The sequence below is a fragment of the Heteronotia binoei genome, chromosome 9 (assembly GCF_032191835.1).
Source record: "Heteronotia binoei isolate CCM8104 ecotype False Entrance Well chromosome 9, APGP_CSIRO_Hbin_v1, whole genome shotgun sequence".
NCBI classification, from domain to species: Eukaryota; Metazoa; Chordata; class Lepidosauria; order Squamata; family Gekkonidae; genus Heteronotia; species Heteronotia binoei.
In genome coordinates this window covers 53,082,776-53,103,990 of record NC_083231.1, presented here as the reverse complement: position 1 = coordinate 53,103,990, position 21,215 = coordinate 53,082,776, and the positions used below count along the sequence as shown (strand labels likewise).

The 21,215-nt window shown below is 39.3% G+C and overlaps 1 protein-coding gene across 5 annotated transcripts in view; it reads left to right on the top strand.

The window, feature by feature from the left end:
* Positions 1–21,215, top strand: part of GRIA2 (glutamate ionotropic receptor AMPA type subunit 2) — a 123,667-nt gene that overhangs the window by 97,818 nt on the left and 4,634 nt on the right. For all 5 annotated transcript variants that reach the window (XR_009555794.1, XM_060246600.1, XM_060246598.1 and 2 more), the window contains exons 7-13: positions 11,174–11,341; positions 11,543–11,647; positions 12,390–12,500; positions 13,565–13,771; positions 14,224–14,594; positions 18,467–18,665; positions 21,175–21,215. The exon at positions 21,175–21,215 is cut by the window's right edge and continues 207 nt beyond it. Coding sequence is in view for 4 of the 5 variants with exons in the window: in XM_060246600.1 (XP_060102583.1) it covers positions 11,174–11,341; positions 11,543–11,647; positions 12,390–12,500; positions 13,565–13,771; positions 14,224–14,594; positions 18,467–18,665; positions 21,175–21,215 (1,202 nt within the window). In the remaining variant the exon portion in view is untranslated. The remainder of the gene's footprint in view (positions 1–11,173; positions 11,342–11,542; positions 11,648–12,389; positions 12,501–13,564; positions 13,772–14,223; positions 14,595–18,466; positions 18,666–21,174) is intronic.

The following is a 21,215-nucleotide window of genomic DNA, read 5'->3' as shown; positions in this document are numbered from 1 at the left end:
GTCACCCTGCAATCGATGTTTCTCCAGGCTAAACAGCTCCAAGCGTTTTAACCTTTCTTCATAGGGAAAGTGTTCCAATCCTTTAATCATTCTAGTTGCCCTTTTCTGGATTTTTTCCAATGCTACAATATCCTTTTTGAGTTGCGGTGACCAGAATTGCACACAGTATTCCAAATGAGACCGCACCATCGATTTATACAGGGGCATTATGATACTGGCTGATTTGTTTTCAATTCCCTTCCTAATAATTCCCAGCATGGCGCTGGCCTTTTTTATTGCAGTCGCACACTGTCTTGACATTTTCAGTGAGTTATCTACCATGACCCCAAGATCTCTCTCTTTGGTCAGTCTCTGCCAAATACGGCTCCAAATACTGTCAGTCTCTCATGCATGTCTCTAGCTCCTTCTTGTGGCAGTACAAGTGACACCAAATTAGAGCACCTGTTCCAGTTGCTGTGAAGTAGAGCAGGAGGAAGAACTCTGGAGCAGTGCTGAGAAGGAAAGAAGAGATGGATGCACCAGGAAAGAATTACTTTGCTAATTGTATTCTGCAAGCATTCCTGCCTTGCTAGGCTCTGGTGCCAGTGTGAATCACTGATAGCACTCCCTGCTTGATCTCTGAAGTTGGATACAGAGAAGAAAAAGTAGATAGGGGCTAGCAAGGATGTAAAGCCTGGGAAGCATGAATGAGTATATCTTATGCTGTTTTCACACAGATGCTGTAGCTGCTCTGGTTGGGCTTGAAGAAAGCTCTGTCTCACCCTGCCACTTAATGTTGCTGGCATCAATATTTATATTCATTAAAACATTTCTGTTCCTCCCAAGGCAACTTCAAGCAGATGTCCATTGAAAACATGACAGATATAAAAATTATGACAATAACAGACAAATTTGGATGTAGGGCCCCATCCATCTTTTGGTCACTGGTTGAATGCTAGCAGTCGGGACATGCATATTACAATACCTTGTGAATACTAGAGAATTAAAAAAAAAACCCAGACATTTTAAACTTGTTCTCAGTAACTTGAAACTTGGTCTCTTTCATTCAGAATCAGCAGTGGTCCCAAAGTTCAGCATAACAAGCTGATGACAAGACATGAGTGTAAGAGTATAAGCCCATCACTGGAGTTCATTCTCAGACATTTCCAAAAAGAAATAGTTTAAGTTCATGTGCATCACACAGAATTCTTGTGCATAGAGCTTCAGCTCAGGGGATTACCCTAAACTACTGGTCTTTCCAGATTTTGGACCTGCCAAGCACGCAACTCACTCAACTCCAGAGTCACATGGCACCAACGGTGAGCTCTTCCCCCACTGCCCTGGCACAGGCTCAGTGAGGCACCAGACCAGGGTGGGCCTTTCTGCCATGCTTGCCTCCTTCAGTCCTCCTCCATCCCTGCATGCCATCTGAGGCAGGCAGGGCAGTGGGCAACAGGTTTGTCCACCTCTGCCAAGCCCCACAAGGCCAAGTTCCTTCCCAGAGGGGAAGAAATGACAGGAGTAAGGAAGGAAACTGGACTTCAATAAACAATAAAGGAAAGATTGGGGTGGGGGCACTGCAGATGCATAATAATAATAATAATAATAATAATAATAATAATAATAATAATAATAATAATAATAATAATAATAATATTTTATTTATACCCCGCCCTCCCCACTGAGGTAGGCTGGGGACATGGTTGGGGACATGGCTGGGGACATGGTTGGGGACATGTTATCAAAATCAAAATGGCCTCAGAATCACAAGACAAGAATAAGGAGAGACAGAGTTTTAACCTCACTAATGTCAGTGCCAGGGTTGTGGGCTGACAAAGGATATAAACCACACATCAGAAAGTGTATCATTGTGAAGAACAATACATGGAGGAATCCCCTTCAGCAGTGACTTCATCTTGCCTTCTTGCTGATCCTGTCAGCATATGTTCAAATAAATTGGCCTTCTTGTTGTTGGTGATTCACACTAGCACCAGATTCTTCCAAAACATAGGAAAAATAGTGGCTCTTGCAACCCAGCAGGTGAGGCTCTGAGACCCACTTTAAAATCCCAACTCATTGATTAAAGACCAGTGGTTTAGACCAGGGGTCCCCAACCCCCGGGCTGGGGTCCGGTACTTGGCCACCGCCTATTTGCAATGGGCTGCGCAGCCTTGCCACTCCCCCACAGCCTCGCCGCCCCCCTGCAGCAGGTTGGCCTGGGAGGAGCTTCATGGACCTTTCCCTGGCCTTAGAATGGTGAAAATGGGGGGAAGAGGTGATGGCAAGGCTGCTTGGGGGGGGTGAAGGAGGGAGGAGAAAACAGAAGGAGGTGGATAGATCCAGGTGGGCAGCCGTGTTGGTCTGAAGCAGTAGAACAAAGTAGGAGTGAAGTTGCACCTTTAAGAGGTGACAAGGCTGCATGGGGGGGAAGGGGGGGAGAAAGGGGGGAGGAGGAGGCTGCAAGGCTGTGGGGGTGAAGGAGGGAGGAGGAAACGGGGGAGGAGGAGGTGCCGCAGGGGGGAGGCCGAATTGGGTGTCCCCACTCTGCCAGCCCTGGGGCCGTGGTTGGCGGGCCAGCCCTGGGGCAAAAAAGGTTGGGGACAACTGGTTTAGACCATCTTACAGTCATTGTAGTCATTTGATTCTTCCATGCATGTAGGTATTTTGATGAAAATCTGTCAGAATAAAGGTGGGAATGCTACAAAATATTCTCATGCAGCTTGCAAATGAAAGAAAAGATTCATGCTTGGAAAAATCTCAAATCATGTACTTTTAAATCAATGTCTATTAATCAATGTGCCCTGGTTCCTTGGAAAGGCAGCATGGCAATTTTCTAAATAATAAATAAATGTTATAGTAACTTACTGATCCTTGGCTAGGGTTCACTGACATGAGGCACTTTATTTATTTATTTTTAAAATCTTACTGTTTAGTAATTAATGCTTGCTAGGAAGACATTCCATAAACCATTTGGTATTTGCCTCAAGACTGCAATTATTTCAGACCTCATATAAATGATTACTGTAACAGCAGGAAAAATTGCCTATCTCTGCGGTGTGCTCTAGCTTAATTTAGTTACTGACTAATCTCTGAGCAAGGAATGACAGATTTACTCTGCCAGACTTTGATCCATGTAAGATCAGTTAATGTGTGATCAAAAAGCAGGGGCAGATGCTGCAAAAATGCTTAGAATTCAGTATATCAGTCATGTTACAGCATAGGTTATTATAGCAATACAAGATAGGTTTGGTCACTTTACTGGAGAGGAAAGAGCCAGTTTGGTATAATGGTTAAGAATGGTGAACTGGGTTTGATTCCCTACATGCAGCTAACTGGATGACCTTGGGTCAGTTACATTTCTCTCAGAGCTGTTCTCTCAAGAGCAATTCTCAAAGAGCTCTCTCAGCCCCATCTAGCTCACAGGGGAGAGGAAGAGAAAGAGATTGTAAATCACTCTGAGACTGAGTGAAGAATGGAGTCTAAATCCAATTCTTCTTCTTCTTCCTCTGCAATATCCTTTTTTGAGATACAGTGACCAAAACTGTACATAGTATTCCAAATATGGCATTACAATTTTGACAATTTTATTCTCAGTCCCTTTTCTAATAAGCCCTAACATAGAGTTTACCTTCTTCAGCACTGCAACACACTGGGTTGATACCTTCATTGAGCTATCCACTATGATCCCAACAGCTTTCCCCCTCTTAGTCTCAGCAAGTTCAGATCCTACTAACCTGTACTTGGAGTTGGGAGTTGTTGCCCCAATGTGCATCTGCTTACACTTACCAACAATGAACTTCATTTGCCACATTGTTGCCCAGTCACCCAGTTGGGAAGAGCCTCTTGGAGCTCTTCAAAGTTGGCCTTGGTTTTCATGTCTTGAATAACTTGGCCACTATTCATCCTTAGTTGCAGATCAATTATTAATAATTTAAATAGTACCTGCTGGCCCCAATACCGATCCTTGTGGGATCCCACTGCTTACTTCCCTCCTCTGTGAAAAGGGTACATTGATTAATACTCTTTGCTTCCTATCATTTAACCAGTTTTTAACCCACCAGAGAACTTGTCCTCTTATCCCTTGACTGCTAAATTTATCCAGGAGTTTCTGGTGAGGTACCGCGTCAAAAGCATTTTGAAAGTCTGGATATATAATGTCTAGCAGGTCACCATTGCCTATATGTTTGTTCAGTTTCTCAAAGAACTCCAAAAGGTTGGTGAGGCAGAACCTGCCTGTGCAGAAGCCATGCTGATTTTCCCTCAGCAGGCTTTGTTCCACTATGTGCCTAAAAATTCTATATTGGATTACAGTTTCTACTGATTTGCCTGGGACAGATGTTAGGCTGACTGTCCTGTAATGTCTTGGTTCATTTCTGGATCTGTTTATTTGATATCCTATCTCACATCTGAATTCCTTAAGAACTCTCAGGTATATGCCATCAGAATCCAGAAAGTTATTGGCTTTTCATTTCCCCAGTAGGTCTAGAATTTCATCTGTGGTCATCTCAATTTGGTTCATAATCTGTTTAATTTACATGCAGTTTAATGAGAGAAAGAGGAAGGGGGAAAGAAACACATGCACAAAAACAGTCACAGTATTTGGAAATGAAAGCCATTGGTTGTAGTAGTTGGAGTCTCCAATTAGGGTCTTGGAATCCCCAGTCTCCAATGGAAGCTTGCTGGGTAAAACACACTCAGCCTCACCTGCCTCATGGGAGTGTCATGACATAGAAACTGTAGAGAGGAAAATAGTGTAAACCGCTTTGGGTCCAATCAGGGAGAAAGGATGAAATAAATAAATACGTACATAGTAACAGAGCAGATAAAGAGAATTTACGTGGATACATGAGCAGAAATCTCTCTACTCCTCTCTGCATTTTAATGATGCTTGGAGGTTTCTTTTTTTAAATATGTCCCTAAAACTAAGGTGAAACATCTCTGATTCTAAAATGATGTGAAAGAACCACATTGAACTACCTGTTGACTTGTTTGTGCTGGTTTTTCCCTCTGGACTGTTCCTTGGATGACATTAATGGTGTTATGCATCAAAACCCTGAGGTGAGAATACAAAGTTTACCATCATGTAGTCACTTTTGATTACACTAGAAAGTCAGCTCAGTTTTCATATTAGTATGTAATATTGTTCCCTTTGTTTATATAAGAGGCAAAAGTAAATCATTCTCTTTCTGAAAATGTCCAGCCCCTTAAAGGTGTGGCACATGACCAGTTTTATGAGATTACCTCCTTTACTGTGTTTTGTCTCAAGTTCTCATTGGCCAAGAATACCATCTTGTTCAATCCATCTTTTTGTCAGATGGACACAACAAGGACAAATGTATGCCAGAAGTCCAGTGGTATGCTGGAAGGCTTGTAAAGAGTATCCCTTCAGACCAGCTACAGGTAGCTGACGCTGAGATGAAATTATGTGACTTTTTGCTGGATATAGTCTTGTTGAAGTGGTCATGATTTGCATGTGATTTTTCAGCATTTACCAAGCTATGTTGGTAATGACAAAGTCTGCCTTTAGTCTAGAGAAAGATGGATTAGAATGTCTTACATAAAGGAAATGCAATTTATTAATATTTCTACATTTTGTACTAGATGATTTATGGAGTTATTCAGTTTTTGTGTGATAGAAGCACAGTTTTAATCCAAAAGCATCATTGCATCAAAGGAAAAGAACTGATTGTGTAGTCAAGGTGTTAGGATTGGAATAAGGTTGCTTAAAAAAATCCACACTATAACTAAATTGTTTTATTTTAAGTATAAAAATAATAGGTGAAAAGTTAAATTTCAAAAGAGTGCCATTAGGTTAGAATTTAGGCAAGGACTAAAGAAAGATAAGGAGCTCCTGTTCTGGGAATTGTGTCAATGCTGTGTAATAATTGTGATGCAGATGCACACACATAATTCTAGAAAGATAGCCATTTAGAAATGTCTTGGGAGTAGCTCTTGAGTTCCTCAAGGAGATATGCCTGGAAACTCTGGCACCTTTCTGCACCTGATGGCTTTCAACAATGCTAGGATGCAGATGCTGGAGTCATATATAGTATTGTCAAAGATCAGGAGGAAGACCATTTGAGGTAGAAAGTTAGAGGACTAAGCAGCATCATTGACACTGCTTACCTGAGCATCCTCAAAAGGCAGTCATCTCACAGAAAAATCCCAGAGAAATCCAAAAAAGAGGAGAAACCTTTTTTCTTCAGCTGTAATCAGAAATAAAGGGGGGGAAATCAATGACATACCCTCTTAGAATACATTTCCTGTGATTTGCAAATTGTGACCAAGCAATTTGGCTATAACCAAGCAAGAACACAGGGTCACTACAGGCCAAATATGCAGACTTCAGTCAAGAGAGTATAATGATGAAATACTCAGGAGCAAACTTTGACCAGAGTGAATAAAAAAAGGATAATTCTAAATGGTTGGGCTAAGGGACTGGGAAACTCATCACTCCCCCCTCTTTCTTTCTGTAATGGAAGTCTTGGGATAGATGCTGATCACCACTTACAATGAGGAAAGTCCCAATATACCACAAGGAACAAACAAGAACTGCCAAATAGGAGCATATGCTCTTCCAAAAGCAATTATAACAGCCAGGTAATTGCTAGCCTTTTTTTCTAATTCACAAAGCAATTACTTGGGTAATTGCATTGTTGCTCAGAAACAGCATAGGAATGATAAAGGAAGTAATATAGGAGTAATAATTTAATGGACCCATCTTAGAACACAGTCAAATTGTCTGTTTGGGGAAGAGATTGTACTTATTGGTAGTCAGATTGCAGAAATTCATCTGATTTTTCCTAAAACCCCCATTGAATTCATTTGAAAATATTTCAATAAATACAGGTATTCAAAATATACTTCCTAGTTCAGGGGTACACAGAACTCAATACATCATGAATTTGATTAATTTTGGCTGTTGAGTGATGTTTTCAACAAAATTATATAATATAGTAAAATGTCCAAGTTTTGCTAATAAGGTTTTATATATAGTGTTTAAATATATAGAATTTGGGGAGGTTGGATTCTAGTGATTACCATTGGAGGAATGCTTTTTGCACTGGTGGGAAACTCCTAGATGGGAGTTGTCAGATCATTGCTCCTATGTTGCATGCCTGCTCATTGGAGCAGAGTTTTCAGCAGGTGTCAGCCTGCAAATGGACAAAAATCAACAACAATCCATACATGTGCCTTCTCCATTATGACTCTACTTTGTGGAACAGCCTGCCTGAGGAGATCAGGAAGGCTCCTACTTTCATGGTTTAGTGCAAACTATGCAAAACTGAATTATTCAAAATGGCTCTTTCTCTGCAGGCAATAGAATTGCACTGTACTAAATGATTCACAGTTACTTGGAAAAAGCAGGGACAGTGGTCTAAACTACTGCATACAGCTTGCTGAAACTAGGATCCTTCCATGGAATTTTGCATCATGTGTCATGTTAATATTTACACGTTGCTTCAGTTCTGTTTTCAGACTTCTGGTTGGTTCTACAATCCTAATCCTGTTGCACTGTTTATTCGATGTCCCATCTGTTGATTGTTTTAGCTTATTCAGTGTAATCCACCTTGAGACCAAGTGAGAAAGATGGACTATAAATAATGTAAATTGGTGAATAAGTACAATTTTTGTTGTATAAGGAAATTCATTTGGAAGCTGTAGCATTTTCCTATTAATTCCTCTTGCTATTATTGCTGCATCTTATTTTATTGGTGATCATACCATGTAGCCAAAATTGTTTCTTGTACCTGAGATGTAATTCAGTAATAAAATCCTGCCATCAGCTTTTAATCGGCTTTTAATTTTAAATGCACAAATTCTGATGAAACGGTGCTTGTATTCACTATTGTATTTACTGCAGGCTGTTTGTGTTACAACTAGATTTTTACAGTTAATCTCCAGACTGCACTAAAGGTTGACATCTTGTTATTGGCCATGAAGTACAGAATCCCATCCAAGCAGCAGATGTAGAACCCTTTGGCAAACCTCCTGAAATTCTCTCTTGGGACTATAAGCGAGGAAGGTTAATTAGTCATCTGACAGGATAAAAATCTATATGCAGAAAGATACATTTAGTGATTGCCTTATCAAGTAGCTCATCAAAGGCCAAATAGATCAGTTTTCTATTACACATTTTAAAATAAATAATATCCAATTATGGCAGAAAAGCAGCAGTTTTCAATTATGTATCACCCTGAATCAGAGATTCTCTACCCTTGAGGTATCCTTGAGGTACAAACTGGTAGCTGTTCTGGCAGTGATGACAACTAACCACCGGGATGCCACAAGACCGCTTCCAATTGTTGGTCTTGTGCAGGGCTTTTTTTTTTGTAGAAAAATCCCAGCAAGAACTCATTTGCATATTAGGCCACACCCCTGACACCAAGCCAGCTGGTACAGGATTCCTGTGCATTCCTGCTCTAAAGAAGCCCTGGTCTTGTGAAAAACATCCCCCCACCTTCCTTCAGATCTCCATTAAACATCTGATCCAACTTATTAGTTACGTATTCACAAGTAAATTTCAAAGAATAGGCAATGATGGGTATTCGCAACTTTGATTCTGGATTTTTGCTTCACTAAAGCAGTATTCTGAGTGGTTGCGGAAGAAAAGGTTTATGCTGGGCTCCTGTGAAAAGCCCTTATATAACCTACTCCTCATACAATGCAGCCAGATTGCAATCACTGAGACAGAACTGGAGTCAGTGATAGTAACTTGATACTAACTTTTCACAACATTTAATAGCATAGGCATCATAATCTGATAAGGAGGGACCAAAATGGCAAGTATACTATTTGCCATGGAGGATACAGAGTTTATCCTCTAAAAAGTGAAGTACATTCTCAGATGAAAGTAAAGGGGTGGGAGAACTCAATTATTAAAAAATTTCTGTCAGACTTCCTAGTGACAGGAAAGAGTTGGTTTGCATGTAACAATTGCCATGTGGAGGCAATTTGAAATCACTCATTTGGTGGCTTTACCTCATGGTGAAAATTTTTTGTCCTCTCTACATGGATCAAGGGATTCTTTTTTACTTCACCTCCAGAAATACTCTTCACATGGCAACAACAATACCTTTCATGAAATATTTCACACAGTTAATTTCTTTTCTATTATAAATGCATACCAATGGGGAAGAGGATAATTATAGTTTTTCTTCAGAGGAACTGTAGTTAGCTTTGACTAGAAACTGACATTTGCGAGGAGGGATTATGAAGTGTTTCTGAAAGGCAATGGTAGGTAAATCCTAGGACACCCTTCTACCAAGACTTCTTCCAACACGGAAAAGCAAAGACGGAATTTTCTCCATTAGCTTTTCTCCTTCAGAAGTTATTCTCCATTGGAAGAGGTGTTTCTTTATTGAAGGAAGAAGTAGGGGGAAAACAATAGGATCTGACTTAGCAGATCCAACCTTAAACAATTACTTTGGATGGCACAGTATTTTTTAGAAAAAGCCTACATCCTGATTGGGCTTTTTTTGATACTATCACAATAACAAGAAGATTGGTAATAGTTCAGCTATCATAAATGTTACTGTGATCATAAAAAAGAAATGCAAAAGCTAAGCAAGTAGTGCACACATCAGCCAGTGTATCCCAGTTTGACTTTGAAATGAGTGCCTCCGAAAACAGATCTGTGGGGTGTGTGGGTGGTGGAACTGCTCTGGCTTAATGACACAGAGATAATATTCTGCTTCACAATAAAGTTGCCATGTATTTTTGCTTGATGAAAAGAAGTTCTTCCTAATATTGCTTGACAAATTATAGTGGCATAAAATACAACTAAACAGAAATCATTCCCCATTCTGTGAAAGGATCAGTTACAGTTGAAAGCAGCAAGCTCTGAAGATTAAAAAAAAAATGTAGTCTAAGCCATTAAGAATTTTTTTGTGTGTAATATAACAATTTAAGAACGTAATATGTGCCTGGAAGGATCAGACCAGTGGTACCTTCATTCCAGTTTCTTGTTTCACATTGTCCAGGAGGGTGATAAACCAAGCATAGACATCAAAGCATTCCCCTCATGTTTCCTCCTAGTAGTGTTATTCACTGACTTTGAATGTCCCCTTTAGTCATCTTGGGTAGCAGCCACTGGTGAACCTATCTTTCTTGAATCTGTCTAATCCCCTTCTAAAGCAGTCATTAGTGCTAGGGATGCCAACCTTCAGATGAGGCTCAGAGTTCTCTCAGATGATCTTTAGACTACAAATCAGTTCCTTTGGGGAAATAGTAGCTGGAACATGAGCTGTATGGCATTCTATCTCTGTGTCACGGCTGGGGCCGGGTCAGGCAAAGTCCAGGGGCAGTCCGAGGTCTGTAGCCAGTAAGCAGGAGGGTCCGAAGTGCCAAATCTGAATCACTGTACAAGTATCGCAGGTCCAAGGTCCAGAAGCCGAGGTCAGGGAGTCCAGAAGTCACAAGCCAAAGTCAGGGAGTCCAGAAACCAAAGTCAAGCCAGAGTGGATACTAGAACGTCAGGGAGATGACTAGTTGCTTCCACAAAGCCTCCTCCCAAAGCCTACAGCTATATAGCCCTCTGTTGGCTGTTGCCCATTTGGGCTAATTGCTGGCTCAGAGAGGCAGCCAGGATCCTGTTACAACTCAAGCATCCTTGCTCTTAGAAGGGCCAGAATCCTCTCAAAACTCAGGGCTCAGGGAGCGTCTTGCTTGTGAGCGTGCTGCCCTCCTCCAATCCCTGAGGTCCTGACGGAGGCGGTCACGCACACGCGCCACCCGAGAGGGCGAGGCAGGGGGGCTGGGATCTTCTCCAGCAGGAGGCAGGGGCACTGGTGCAGGTGGCAGGGGCACAGTTTCTTCTGCAGGCTCAACTTCCTCCGCAGGGTCCCCAGCACCCATGACACTCTGTAGAGCTTCTTCCCATCCCCAAACCCTGCCTTCCCCAGGATCTACCCTCAGATCTCCAGAATTTCCCATCTTGGAGATTACAACCCTAATTTCTGTTGCCATTGGCACTGAAATCCCCAGTCTTCATTGTGTGAAGAAATACTTCCTTTAGTCTGTCCTTAAAAAAGCTTTATGCTGAAATAAATTTGGTATATGCTATGAGAGAATGTAGTTTGAAAGAAAGTGGATAAGTTAACAGTTTCCCCCCATTTAACATTAGTAATGTTTGAAGACCATATAAATGACCAGATTAATTGACTGATAATTAATTGCATTTAATCCTTTCCAGTACACATCTGCTCTGACCTATGATGCTGTTAAAGTGATGACTGAAGCTTTCCGTAACTTGCGTGAGCAAAGGATTGAAATTTCTCGAAGAGGAAATGCAGGAGATTGTCTTGCCAATCCAGCAGTGCCCTGGTCTCATGGTGTAGAAATAGAAAGGGCATTAAAGCAGGTAGTTTTCCTAGAACCAGTGTTGTGGAATTAGTGTGTGTATTCAGTGACCTGTGAATGTCTTGAAATGGAAAAGGTTGATAGAGTTTTGGAAGTCCAAAGTATAACTTAATTAAAAATTTCACTGATGTAAATGCAGAATGTAAAATGTATTTTGTGGATTATTCATCTTAATGTGATTACTGCTTTCATTCTCCTGTAGGTTCAAGTAGAAGGGCTAACGGGAAACATAAAGTTTGACCAGAATGGAAAGAGAATTAACTATACAATAAACATCATGGAGCTCAAAAGTACAGGTCCTCGGAAGGTAATTGTGATTCTGAGTGCTTTTAGGTGTTCTGTGCTAAGTGATGCAGAAAAGTAGATCTCTCAGACACAACACAAAAACTGTAATGTAATTACATACACTCGCTTGTGTGCATATTTCAGTGGTTTTACAAAAAAGCAGTGTTTTTACCAAACATGGGCCATAATTTGAGGTAAGTATTCTCTGATGATATTTTCATATATGTAATTTATGTTGCTGCATTTAGTTTACTCACAGATAAAACCAGGTCAGTATATGATAGTCTCTAACTTTTAAAATGAGAATTGATTAATGAATTATCTGAAAGTAATATTTGTTCTGTGTTGCAGATTTTTACTAATAAAGGACACAGTGCAAGCAGAATTAAGTACGTAAAGTCTCATTCATTTCAACTGGAGAATTACGCACAGTTTTCTGATGAAATGTGTGGGACTTTTAAGGTGCTTAACTTTGGCTGGACCGTGGTCATCATGTAGTTCAGGTGTTATGCAACATAACATTATGCATTGACTGAAACATTACTGGAAATGAATATTTGACATTCTGAAAAGTTTTTATGTTTTTTTCCTGTAACTATTTGTATGTTTATCTATTCCTGTTTTAACTGACACATAGAAATTTTACTACATCACTATTGCCTGAGTATATCTCAGAGCTCTTATTTGGTACTGAATATAGTTTCTCAAATGTTTATGAAAAGAGATAGTCATCAACTGAAATAAAACCTACACACTTTTTCCAGATTGGATACTGGAGCGAAGCAGACAGAATGGTTGTGAATCCCATTGATGGTTCTGCCGGCAATGAATCCTCAGGATTAGAAAATAAGACTATTGTTGTCACCACAATTTTGGTAATTAAGCACATTTTTTGTGAAAAGGATTCTCTAAGTTGTAGTCTCATCATTCATTCTCGCTCTCTTTGTTGGAATAGGTAACTGTTGAGTCGCTTTATCACTTTGCCTCTGTTAAAGGCTGGGAAATGGTCTTTAGAGACCACAACTAAGGCCCCCTGGTGCAATTTGGCTGGTTTATCGAAGAATATATGAATGCTTACTGTGTTGTTCTTATCTTATGAGGAAAAAAAGACCTTACTTTTGGTAGATAAACTTTGCAAATATGCTGAAGAAATATCAAAGTTTTAATGAAACCACTTTTCAGAAATTACTTCCTCTTTAATCACAGGACTGTGCTTGGATTTGTATTTAAGTTGACAGCCTGTTTATTAGCCAATGGAGGTTGCCAAGTCAGGAATGAATGTGTAGCTTTTCTTCTCTAGCCAATATAAATTCTTCACTGAAAAAAAAAGAATGTGAAACTTTCTCTGTCACTTTACAATAGGAACATTTTATGCAGTCATATGCTGGGAATGTCATGTTGTTTACTCAGTAAGCTAATCATTGTACCGAGTTTGAATGAATAACTGCATTAAATATTAAAGAAACCAACAATTAAACAACTTGGGTTTTTTTTAAATGACGGTAAGAGTTTTTCTTTATTTTTTACGTTATGGCTCTATATTCATTGTATGGACCATTTAATTTTACATGCCCTGTTTTGGGTCTCATGGGAACTGGTTCCTGTAAAACTGCTGTGAAATATGCTACCAGATAGGCAGGGATAACCTAGTGTAGGAATTGTTTAGAAACAAAATGTTTTTAAAGGTCTTCCTTTGCTTGTTATCATATCCTTTTTGTAAATGCTTGCAAGAGTTTGACAATGTCTACCTGTAAGGCTTATTGCAGCTATGAAGAAATGTTATGTGTGATTGGTGACAAATAAATAATCATGGACATTTATGGAAAAAGTGACAGATTCCCCTTGTTTTATTCCATATGCTTTTGAACATGTACCCATTGAATAGGTAACCAACACAAGTGTCCTTGTGAATTAGCTAAAGCCCAGTTTCTCTGCACAGGAATCCCCATATGTCATGATGAAGAAAAATTATGACACTCTTGATGGAAATGAACGCTATGAGGGCTACTGTGTGGACTTAGCTGCAGAAATTGCCAAACACTGTGGGTTCAAGTACAAGCTCACAATTGTTGGGGATGGCAAGTATGGGGCCAGGGATGCAGAAACAAAAATCTGGAATGGAATGGTTGGAGAACTTGTTTATGGGGTAAGAGCCCTTTTTAACCATTGCTAGTAGCTATGGGGATCGTCTCAATGCATGTTGGCATGGCAACTGCAGTTCGCTTTAGCTGACTTGAATGTGCAAATGAAAAGAGGCCATAATGTCTGCATTTCATCTCCCTTTCCTACAAATAAAAGCTTTTCTGCATTGCTGTCACATTCAAGCATTACAAATATTGCTGTGGCACTTAAAATATAGTTCTGGATGCGGTCATAAAGGGATAGCCTTTACTTGCTGAGAGTGAAGCCATATGATTGAACATGTGTCAATCAGAGTAGTCTCAGTTGGAGATTGTACACCACTTTACTCCTTGAGTTCAAGTTGTTATTATCCCTATTCCTGTTGCTGCATTCTTCATTTGCATTGCACAAGAGCAATGAAGCCATTCCCATTCTAACTCTTGAATAAGTTGTTATTTTGCTTTGTTTCCCTTACAGAAAGCTGATATTGCAATTGCTCCATTAACTATAACACTGGTGAGAGAAGAAGTGATTGACTTCTCAAAGCCCTTTATGAGCCTCGGGATATCTATAATGATTAAGAAGCCTCAGAAGTCCAAGCCAGGAGTGTTTTCCTTTCTTGATCCCTTAGCATATGAGATCTGGATGTGCATTGTTTTTGCCTACATTGGGGTCAGTGTAGTTTTATTCCTGGTCAGCAGATTTAGCCCATACGAGTGGCACACTGAGGAATTTGAAGATGGAAGAGAAACGCAAAGTAACGAATCAACTAATGAATTTGGGATATTTAATAGTCTCTGGTTTTCCTTGGGTGCCTTTATGCAGCAAGGATGCGATATTTCGCCAAGGTTGGTTACACATCCATTTCAGCTTTGTGCATTTTTGGTCTCACTAAGGACGTTCATGGTGCATATATATTCACTCTCAAGAAATACCAGCCGTTGACACATTTTTCGAAATCATCTTCAGCCCTTGAAATGACAACTGTTCGTGATGCAGACCACTGGACTGTTCGATTGGTTTTCTCTTAGTATCAGTCATACCTTCCTCCAGTGGACTTATATTCACCATGCACAGGCCATAAAATGCATAAGGTTCCTCTAATTCCATGCCTTCTTGGAGGGGTACCGTGTTTTTGCTGCATATTCTCATTTACAGCCAATGGTGCATTGAGTTCACAGAGGCTGTAATGGGAAAAAGGGTAACACACTTCTAATGAGCTATGAAATAGCACTTCCCTTCTATGAGCCACTTTACATAGCATCCTGCCTATTGCTTAAGACACTTGAATCTTCTTTAACAAATTATCTAAACATAAAAGTCTTCTGGTAACTCCTTGTCAATGTGAACCTGTAACAACAAATGAGGAAAGAATAAGAAAAAGAGGAGAGAAGCCTGAAAAAAAAAGACCAGGCTTAAAGGGAAGTTGTAGTTCATTTAAGAATATAGCCATTGATTGTGGTGGTTTTTAATGTGGGTATACTGCTCCAGTCTCTTTTATTATACCCTGTTTATTTTTATGTTTCTTTTTGCAGCATTATCAGCTATTCCATTATCCTTGTACAACCAGTAGCTGTGGCCTAAATTCAACAGCTTCAGTGGGCACATCATGTTGAAATGGGAATTGGGTCAAAAGCTGAAGTTCATGTGGAAAAAAAGAAATAAGAAAGAGTGAATCATAGACGGAAAGACATTGTCATTTGTAAATTATAAGTTAGGCTCAGTTTTCAGTTCAAACAGTGTGAAGTGCTAATCAATCGTCATTTGAGAGCATGTAGAAAGTGATGGCTTATTTATTTACAATAGTTATAGGGCTTATCAACCAGAATAGTGGTGATGGAGTTGTGGATCTCCAATGAAAAACCTGTTTTTGTAATAGAGGCAATACTGTAAGTAGTGGAAAGCCCTGTGCAAGGCAAATGGGCTGAACAGTTGATAATGGAACATTCAAGAACTCATCGGTACTTCACCTTGGAAATAAAATGGCCCAGCATGTAAAGCCATTGATTAGCTCTTTGGTACAGTCACATTTAGAATGAGGTGTACAGTTCTGATCTGGTCACTGTACTCCCCCACCTGAAAAAAGATACCCAAATGCTGTAGAAATTGCAGAATCAGTCAACCAAGATGATTAAGGGATAGAACCAATGTCCCTCCTAATTTGTCTTCTCTCCTGAGCAGAGCACGTCATATCCTCAGCAGAATAGAACTGCTGTAATCTTAAAATGGGCAGTGGGGAATGCAAGACCCTGTGCAACTCCAAATTGCTGCTGAGCAGGACTTCCTGTGTTAATGAGTGGTCACTCACACGCACAGCTTAAAGGGAACACTGGATAGCACCTTTTTAGGAAGGAAAGACAAAAAACCCCAGAACTTTTTACTTTAGAAAAAAATGACAGCTAAGGTAGAAGTTTATAAAAATTTTATAGCAGTTCATAAAATTAGGGATGAGGTAAAGAAAACTGAGACAACTTGATAGGAAATATATTTTCACTCATCAATTAATTACATTGTGAAATTCATTGGCAGTGGATGGCCCAAAGTAAACGTGGTTTTAAAAGTTACTAGCTTCATGAAAGATAGGATAATCAGTGGCTAATTATCCATGGTGAGTAAAGGGAACCTTCACATCCACAGGCAGTAAAGCTCTGAATGCTTTATAGACCAGAGGTATCTGGTGGTGGTGGTGGTGGTTGTTAATTGTATTTATAAATTGCCCAATCCCTGCTGCAGCTCTGGGCAATTTACAACATATATAAAACCACATATATAAAAATAAACTCAAAAGTAAGTTACAGAACGTTATAGCAATCCAAAGGGGAATAATAAATAACCCCAGTTTTAACTGCTGGCTACATTAATTGAAGGGGGCTGGGCAAAAAGGTGGAAATAATAAAGAAGGGTGCCAGGCAGATGGAAACCTTGCTGTCCTCAACCTAAAGCCTGGTGGAACATCTCTGGAACATTGTATTAGATTCCACAGGGTCCAGATGGTAGTAAGCAGAGAGTTCTACCAGGTTGGGGCCAGGGACAAAAAGGTCAACTGGATATCTTTAGGGCCAATGACCACAAGCAAGTAGCTGTCTGAGGAGCGCAATGCTCTCCCCGGGAAATAACCAGGGCTTTTTTTGTGCAGGAATGCAGTTCTGGCTAGCTTGGCATCAGGGGGTGTGGCCTAATAGGCAAATGAGTTCTTGCTGGGCTTTTTCTACCAAAAAAAGTCTTGAACATAACATTGGCTACTGGTTGGCTGCTGTGTGAGACAGGATGCTTGACTAGACAGATCGCTAATCTGATCCAGGTGGGCTTTTTGTGTTTTTATGGTTTTATACTTTTTTGTCTACACAAGTGACTAATAGAAATGCTTCTTCCACTATCTCTAAGATACTTCAAGGTGAGAGGGCTTTATCTTTAGCTCCTTCCTGACCCCTAAAAGAGTCGGGTGCCTACCTATACTAGCCTTTCCACAGCCCAGCAGTACAGAGAATAGAGTTAGCTCTCATTGGTACATATGGAGAATGGAGGTAGTTTTCACTGGTGTATACATTTGATCTCATGGACAGTATTTATATACCAAAAGCAATGCAGGAACATAGTGATTTTTTTCAATTGTTTTCTGGTTGTTATTGGAACAATAATGCCCTTCATTGTTTTTCATTTTTGAGTCTACTTTAATAGTATGTTAGAAGATTTAAGACATTCAAAAATATGAGTCAGATTTTGAAATCTGCTTGTTAGTAGGATCTGTTTTGAAATTCACAACTACATCATACTGATAATTTTGAAAGGTTTGGGGGTTTTTTTTGTCCCCTGGGTTGATTCTTCCCATATGTAGCAGATTGTAGAGAACAAAGTTTTCTAATCAGCTATTATAAAACAGAAGTCCAATAACACTTCTGCTTAAGAATTAAACAATTTATCTGAATTTGATTGTGGATTATTTTAATTCCTTTAAATTATTTAAATCCCTTGCTTGCTTAAAATTTAAAATTTGTTTAATTTAAATGGCAGAGAGGTCCACCAGGTTGGGGCCAGGGCCAAAAATGGCCTAGCCCTAGTTGAGAACAGCTGGATGTCTTTAGGGCATTATTTAAATTATTTAAAAATCTCTTGTATTTTAGGGATATAGGGACTCCATTGTATTTAGTACTGGCATTTTCAAAGGCAGTGCATTGGAAAGCATATAAAATTCTTTAGGTAAAGTACACAAAGAACAGTAATCTATTATTTATATAGTCAGATTATAGTATCCATCAGTACATAGTAATTAGTGGAAATGGGGGAACTTGTGGCCTTCTTTTAGAAAGAGGTGAATGTCCGTGTAGTTGAGTTCACAAAAAAATGGGTTCACCTGAGTTACCATGAAAGCCTTACTTTTTCATTTGGCAATAATGTGATTCTAAGCAGCTTTCTTTTCCAGGTTTCTCAGACCTGTGAAGGATGATGATGTAACACTTTGCCTCCATACATTAATTCAAGACTGGAGCCATGAGTTTAGTGACACCACTTCATCTGAGTAAAGCTAAAGCAAAAAACTCATGCCAAAGTTATAGAATGCTTTAATTTCCCATTGCATTTTATGCATTTGTAACAGAAACAAACTAGGTAGTATGAAAATATTTCCATGTCACACACTGCAGCATTTACATGAATCTGGTGACTTGTATTCCTTTCAGGACATTCATTTCATTTTACAACTCCATGTCATACTTGTTATTAGATCCCTGTCTGGGCGCATTGTTGGAGGTGTGTGGTGGTTCTTTACCTTGATCATAATCTCATCCTACACGGCTAACTTAGCTGCCTTCCTGACGGTAGAGAGAATGGTGTCTCCCATTGAAAGTGCGGAGGATTTATCAAAGCAAACAGAAATTGCTTACGGGACATTAGACTCTGGTTCAACAAAAGAATTTTTTAGGGTAAGAGTCAGTGGTTCATATTTTCCTCCTATTTTGGTCTGAAATGTTATGTTACAATTGTGTTTTCCCACTGTTATGATTTTCTGAAATTAAGTAAAAATATTTTTTATTTATTTCAATAGGGCTTTTTTATGTTCTTATAGTGCATGTCCCCCACTTATGACTACTGAGGAGGCACCAGAATTTACAAGGAAAGTGTCTGAGCAATGTATACAAACTGCATTTCTGTACACATGCAAAACTGAATGCATAACTGGTGTATATTTCTGAAGAGAAGTAGACTTGACTTGCCTTTTAAGCAAACATTTAATAAGCATAACAAAGTTTCCTTGACACATAAAACAAAACCCATAAGTAAAAATCCTTTTATTTTAGCTTTTGTAGATTTATACTTGGCACATTTTTGCTATAACAACAAAGCCTATTAGGGGATCATATCCTTTTCTTGCTGTCACTAGATTCAAAATGCAAACCTACTTCAGTGGTGAAGTTCTGCTACATATGATAGATTAATTTTTTTTGTATTCAGGTATTCAGTTTTCAGTTATTTCTCAGACATGTTAATGATAGAACCTCATTTTGAGAATCTTAGTATGACAAAACGGAGAAGTTATCTGATGGTCCACTAAATATGCAAATTATTCATTAATATGATACATTGTTATAATTGAAATCCTTAATTGACTGTATGTAGGAAAAGAGTTCTCTTCAATGAAAGAAGCTCAATGAATATAAATGGAGCACAAAACAGATTGATTTCTGTTTTTGTAACTCTAGACTGCTGTATTGCATGTAGGGACTGCCTTTGATTATTGGCCAACGGTTTCATGGAATATGAAAGATAATGGCCTGTGAGTAGACAACTGGTACCATATTACTCCATAGCTCCAGCATATCTCTTGGCACCTTATTGTCACTTAAATAAGCTTATTTTAATTGATAAGCTTTCCAGTGCTCCGTTGTGAATTGCTCCTAGTATTAATGGGAAGCTGAGTTGGTTCTTGAAGTTACACTCCTTCTGGCCTGATCTGTTTGTGGAGATAGTACATGTGGAGCCCTGATCAGCAGTTATTAGCTGTTTGGAGGAAGGAATACAGGGTCCTCATTTAATTCTCTCTGCTTCCATTAAACTGCTACCAGTTATATGAACAGAGCTACACTCATATACTGGGATTATGTCAATGTCCTAGAAGCAGTATAGAATCAAAAAGCTGAAGAGAATTTGATTATTATAATAGGTACTTTCAGGAATAATTCTCTGTGTGCATATGCATGTGCTTATATGAACATAAAGTTAAGTATTCATAATTTATAAAATAGAGTTGCAAAATCCTACTAGATCAGATTTTACATTCCCTTGAATTGTGCATTAGATCAGCCCCCAGAAGCTGTTTGACCAAGTTGTAGTATAAGATTAGATCTTTCACGTAGCACTCTGCACTAATGGAGGTTTAGAGAAACATTGATCTCAAAGCCCAAAAGCTCACAACTGGGCTTAGAGAATGGATCCCATTTACTTTGAAAACCTTTCTGTACCTTCATCGCTTCTCTGAGCCCAGAAATACAGATCCAGACATGTTCCAGACACTAAGCAGAGTTATGCCTTTCTAAATTCACTGAGGTCAGTGGGCTTAGAAGGGTTACCTCTGTCTGGGAAGGCACTTTTAGAGTGCCTGCAAAAGAACCTTTTCTATAGGGATAGGGTCACAGAGACCAAAAGACTTTCTCCTAAAGTCTCAGAAGCCAGGCCTGACAGAAAAATCTCTTACAGTTCAGTTGAAAGCAGAGTTACCCCCTTATAAATCCATTAACTTAACTAGTTTTAGAAGGGTGTGACTGTTTCATGCTACCTGATTGCCCTGTAAGTGACTAGATCAGATATCCCATAGCCCTGCTTCAGTGGATGCATCCACACAGAATTGGATACTGTACTATAATTGCAACTAGATTTTCCACATAGACAAGCCAAATAGTTGTAAATGATTGCTACAGTGCAGCAACCTTGCAATACCTCATACCAAGTAGATAGGGACAGAGACTGCACTTTCTGTAGATACAGGGACAAGCAGGTAAAAGGGCAAGGGCAAGAGCTGGAAGGTTCCCTCTTCACTTCTATGGTTCTGATTCATCAAAGTGTGCTTTTAACTTCGATTAAAAAAAGATATTTGATTCCAGTCCCCCAGGAACACAGAAGGATTAGGATTGCACTCATAGTAAATTTCATCATTCAGTTTGTTAGTCATAAAAGATTTTTTCCTTTGTGAATGTTTTGCAGTGAACACTGGAAAACTGATTAAAATATGTTGTTTGTATTAATCATTTATTAATATCCAAGCTCCTACTGTTTAACCTGCTTAATCCTCCTATTCTCATCTTTCAAATTCATTGTGTGTCTGCCCATGTAGCTGCCTATGGATTTAATGCTGTTATTGAAATTGCTACTTGCAAACATTTTGCATACACTTCACTGTAATGTGCACATAGTTACCAGTTTGAACTCTTTCTACAGAGATCTAAAATTCAAGTCTTTGATAAAATGTGGACCTACAT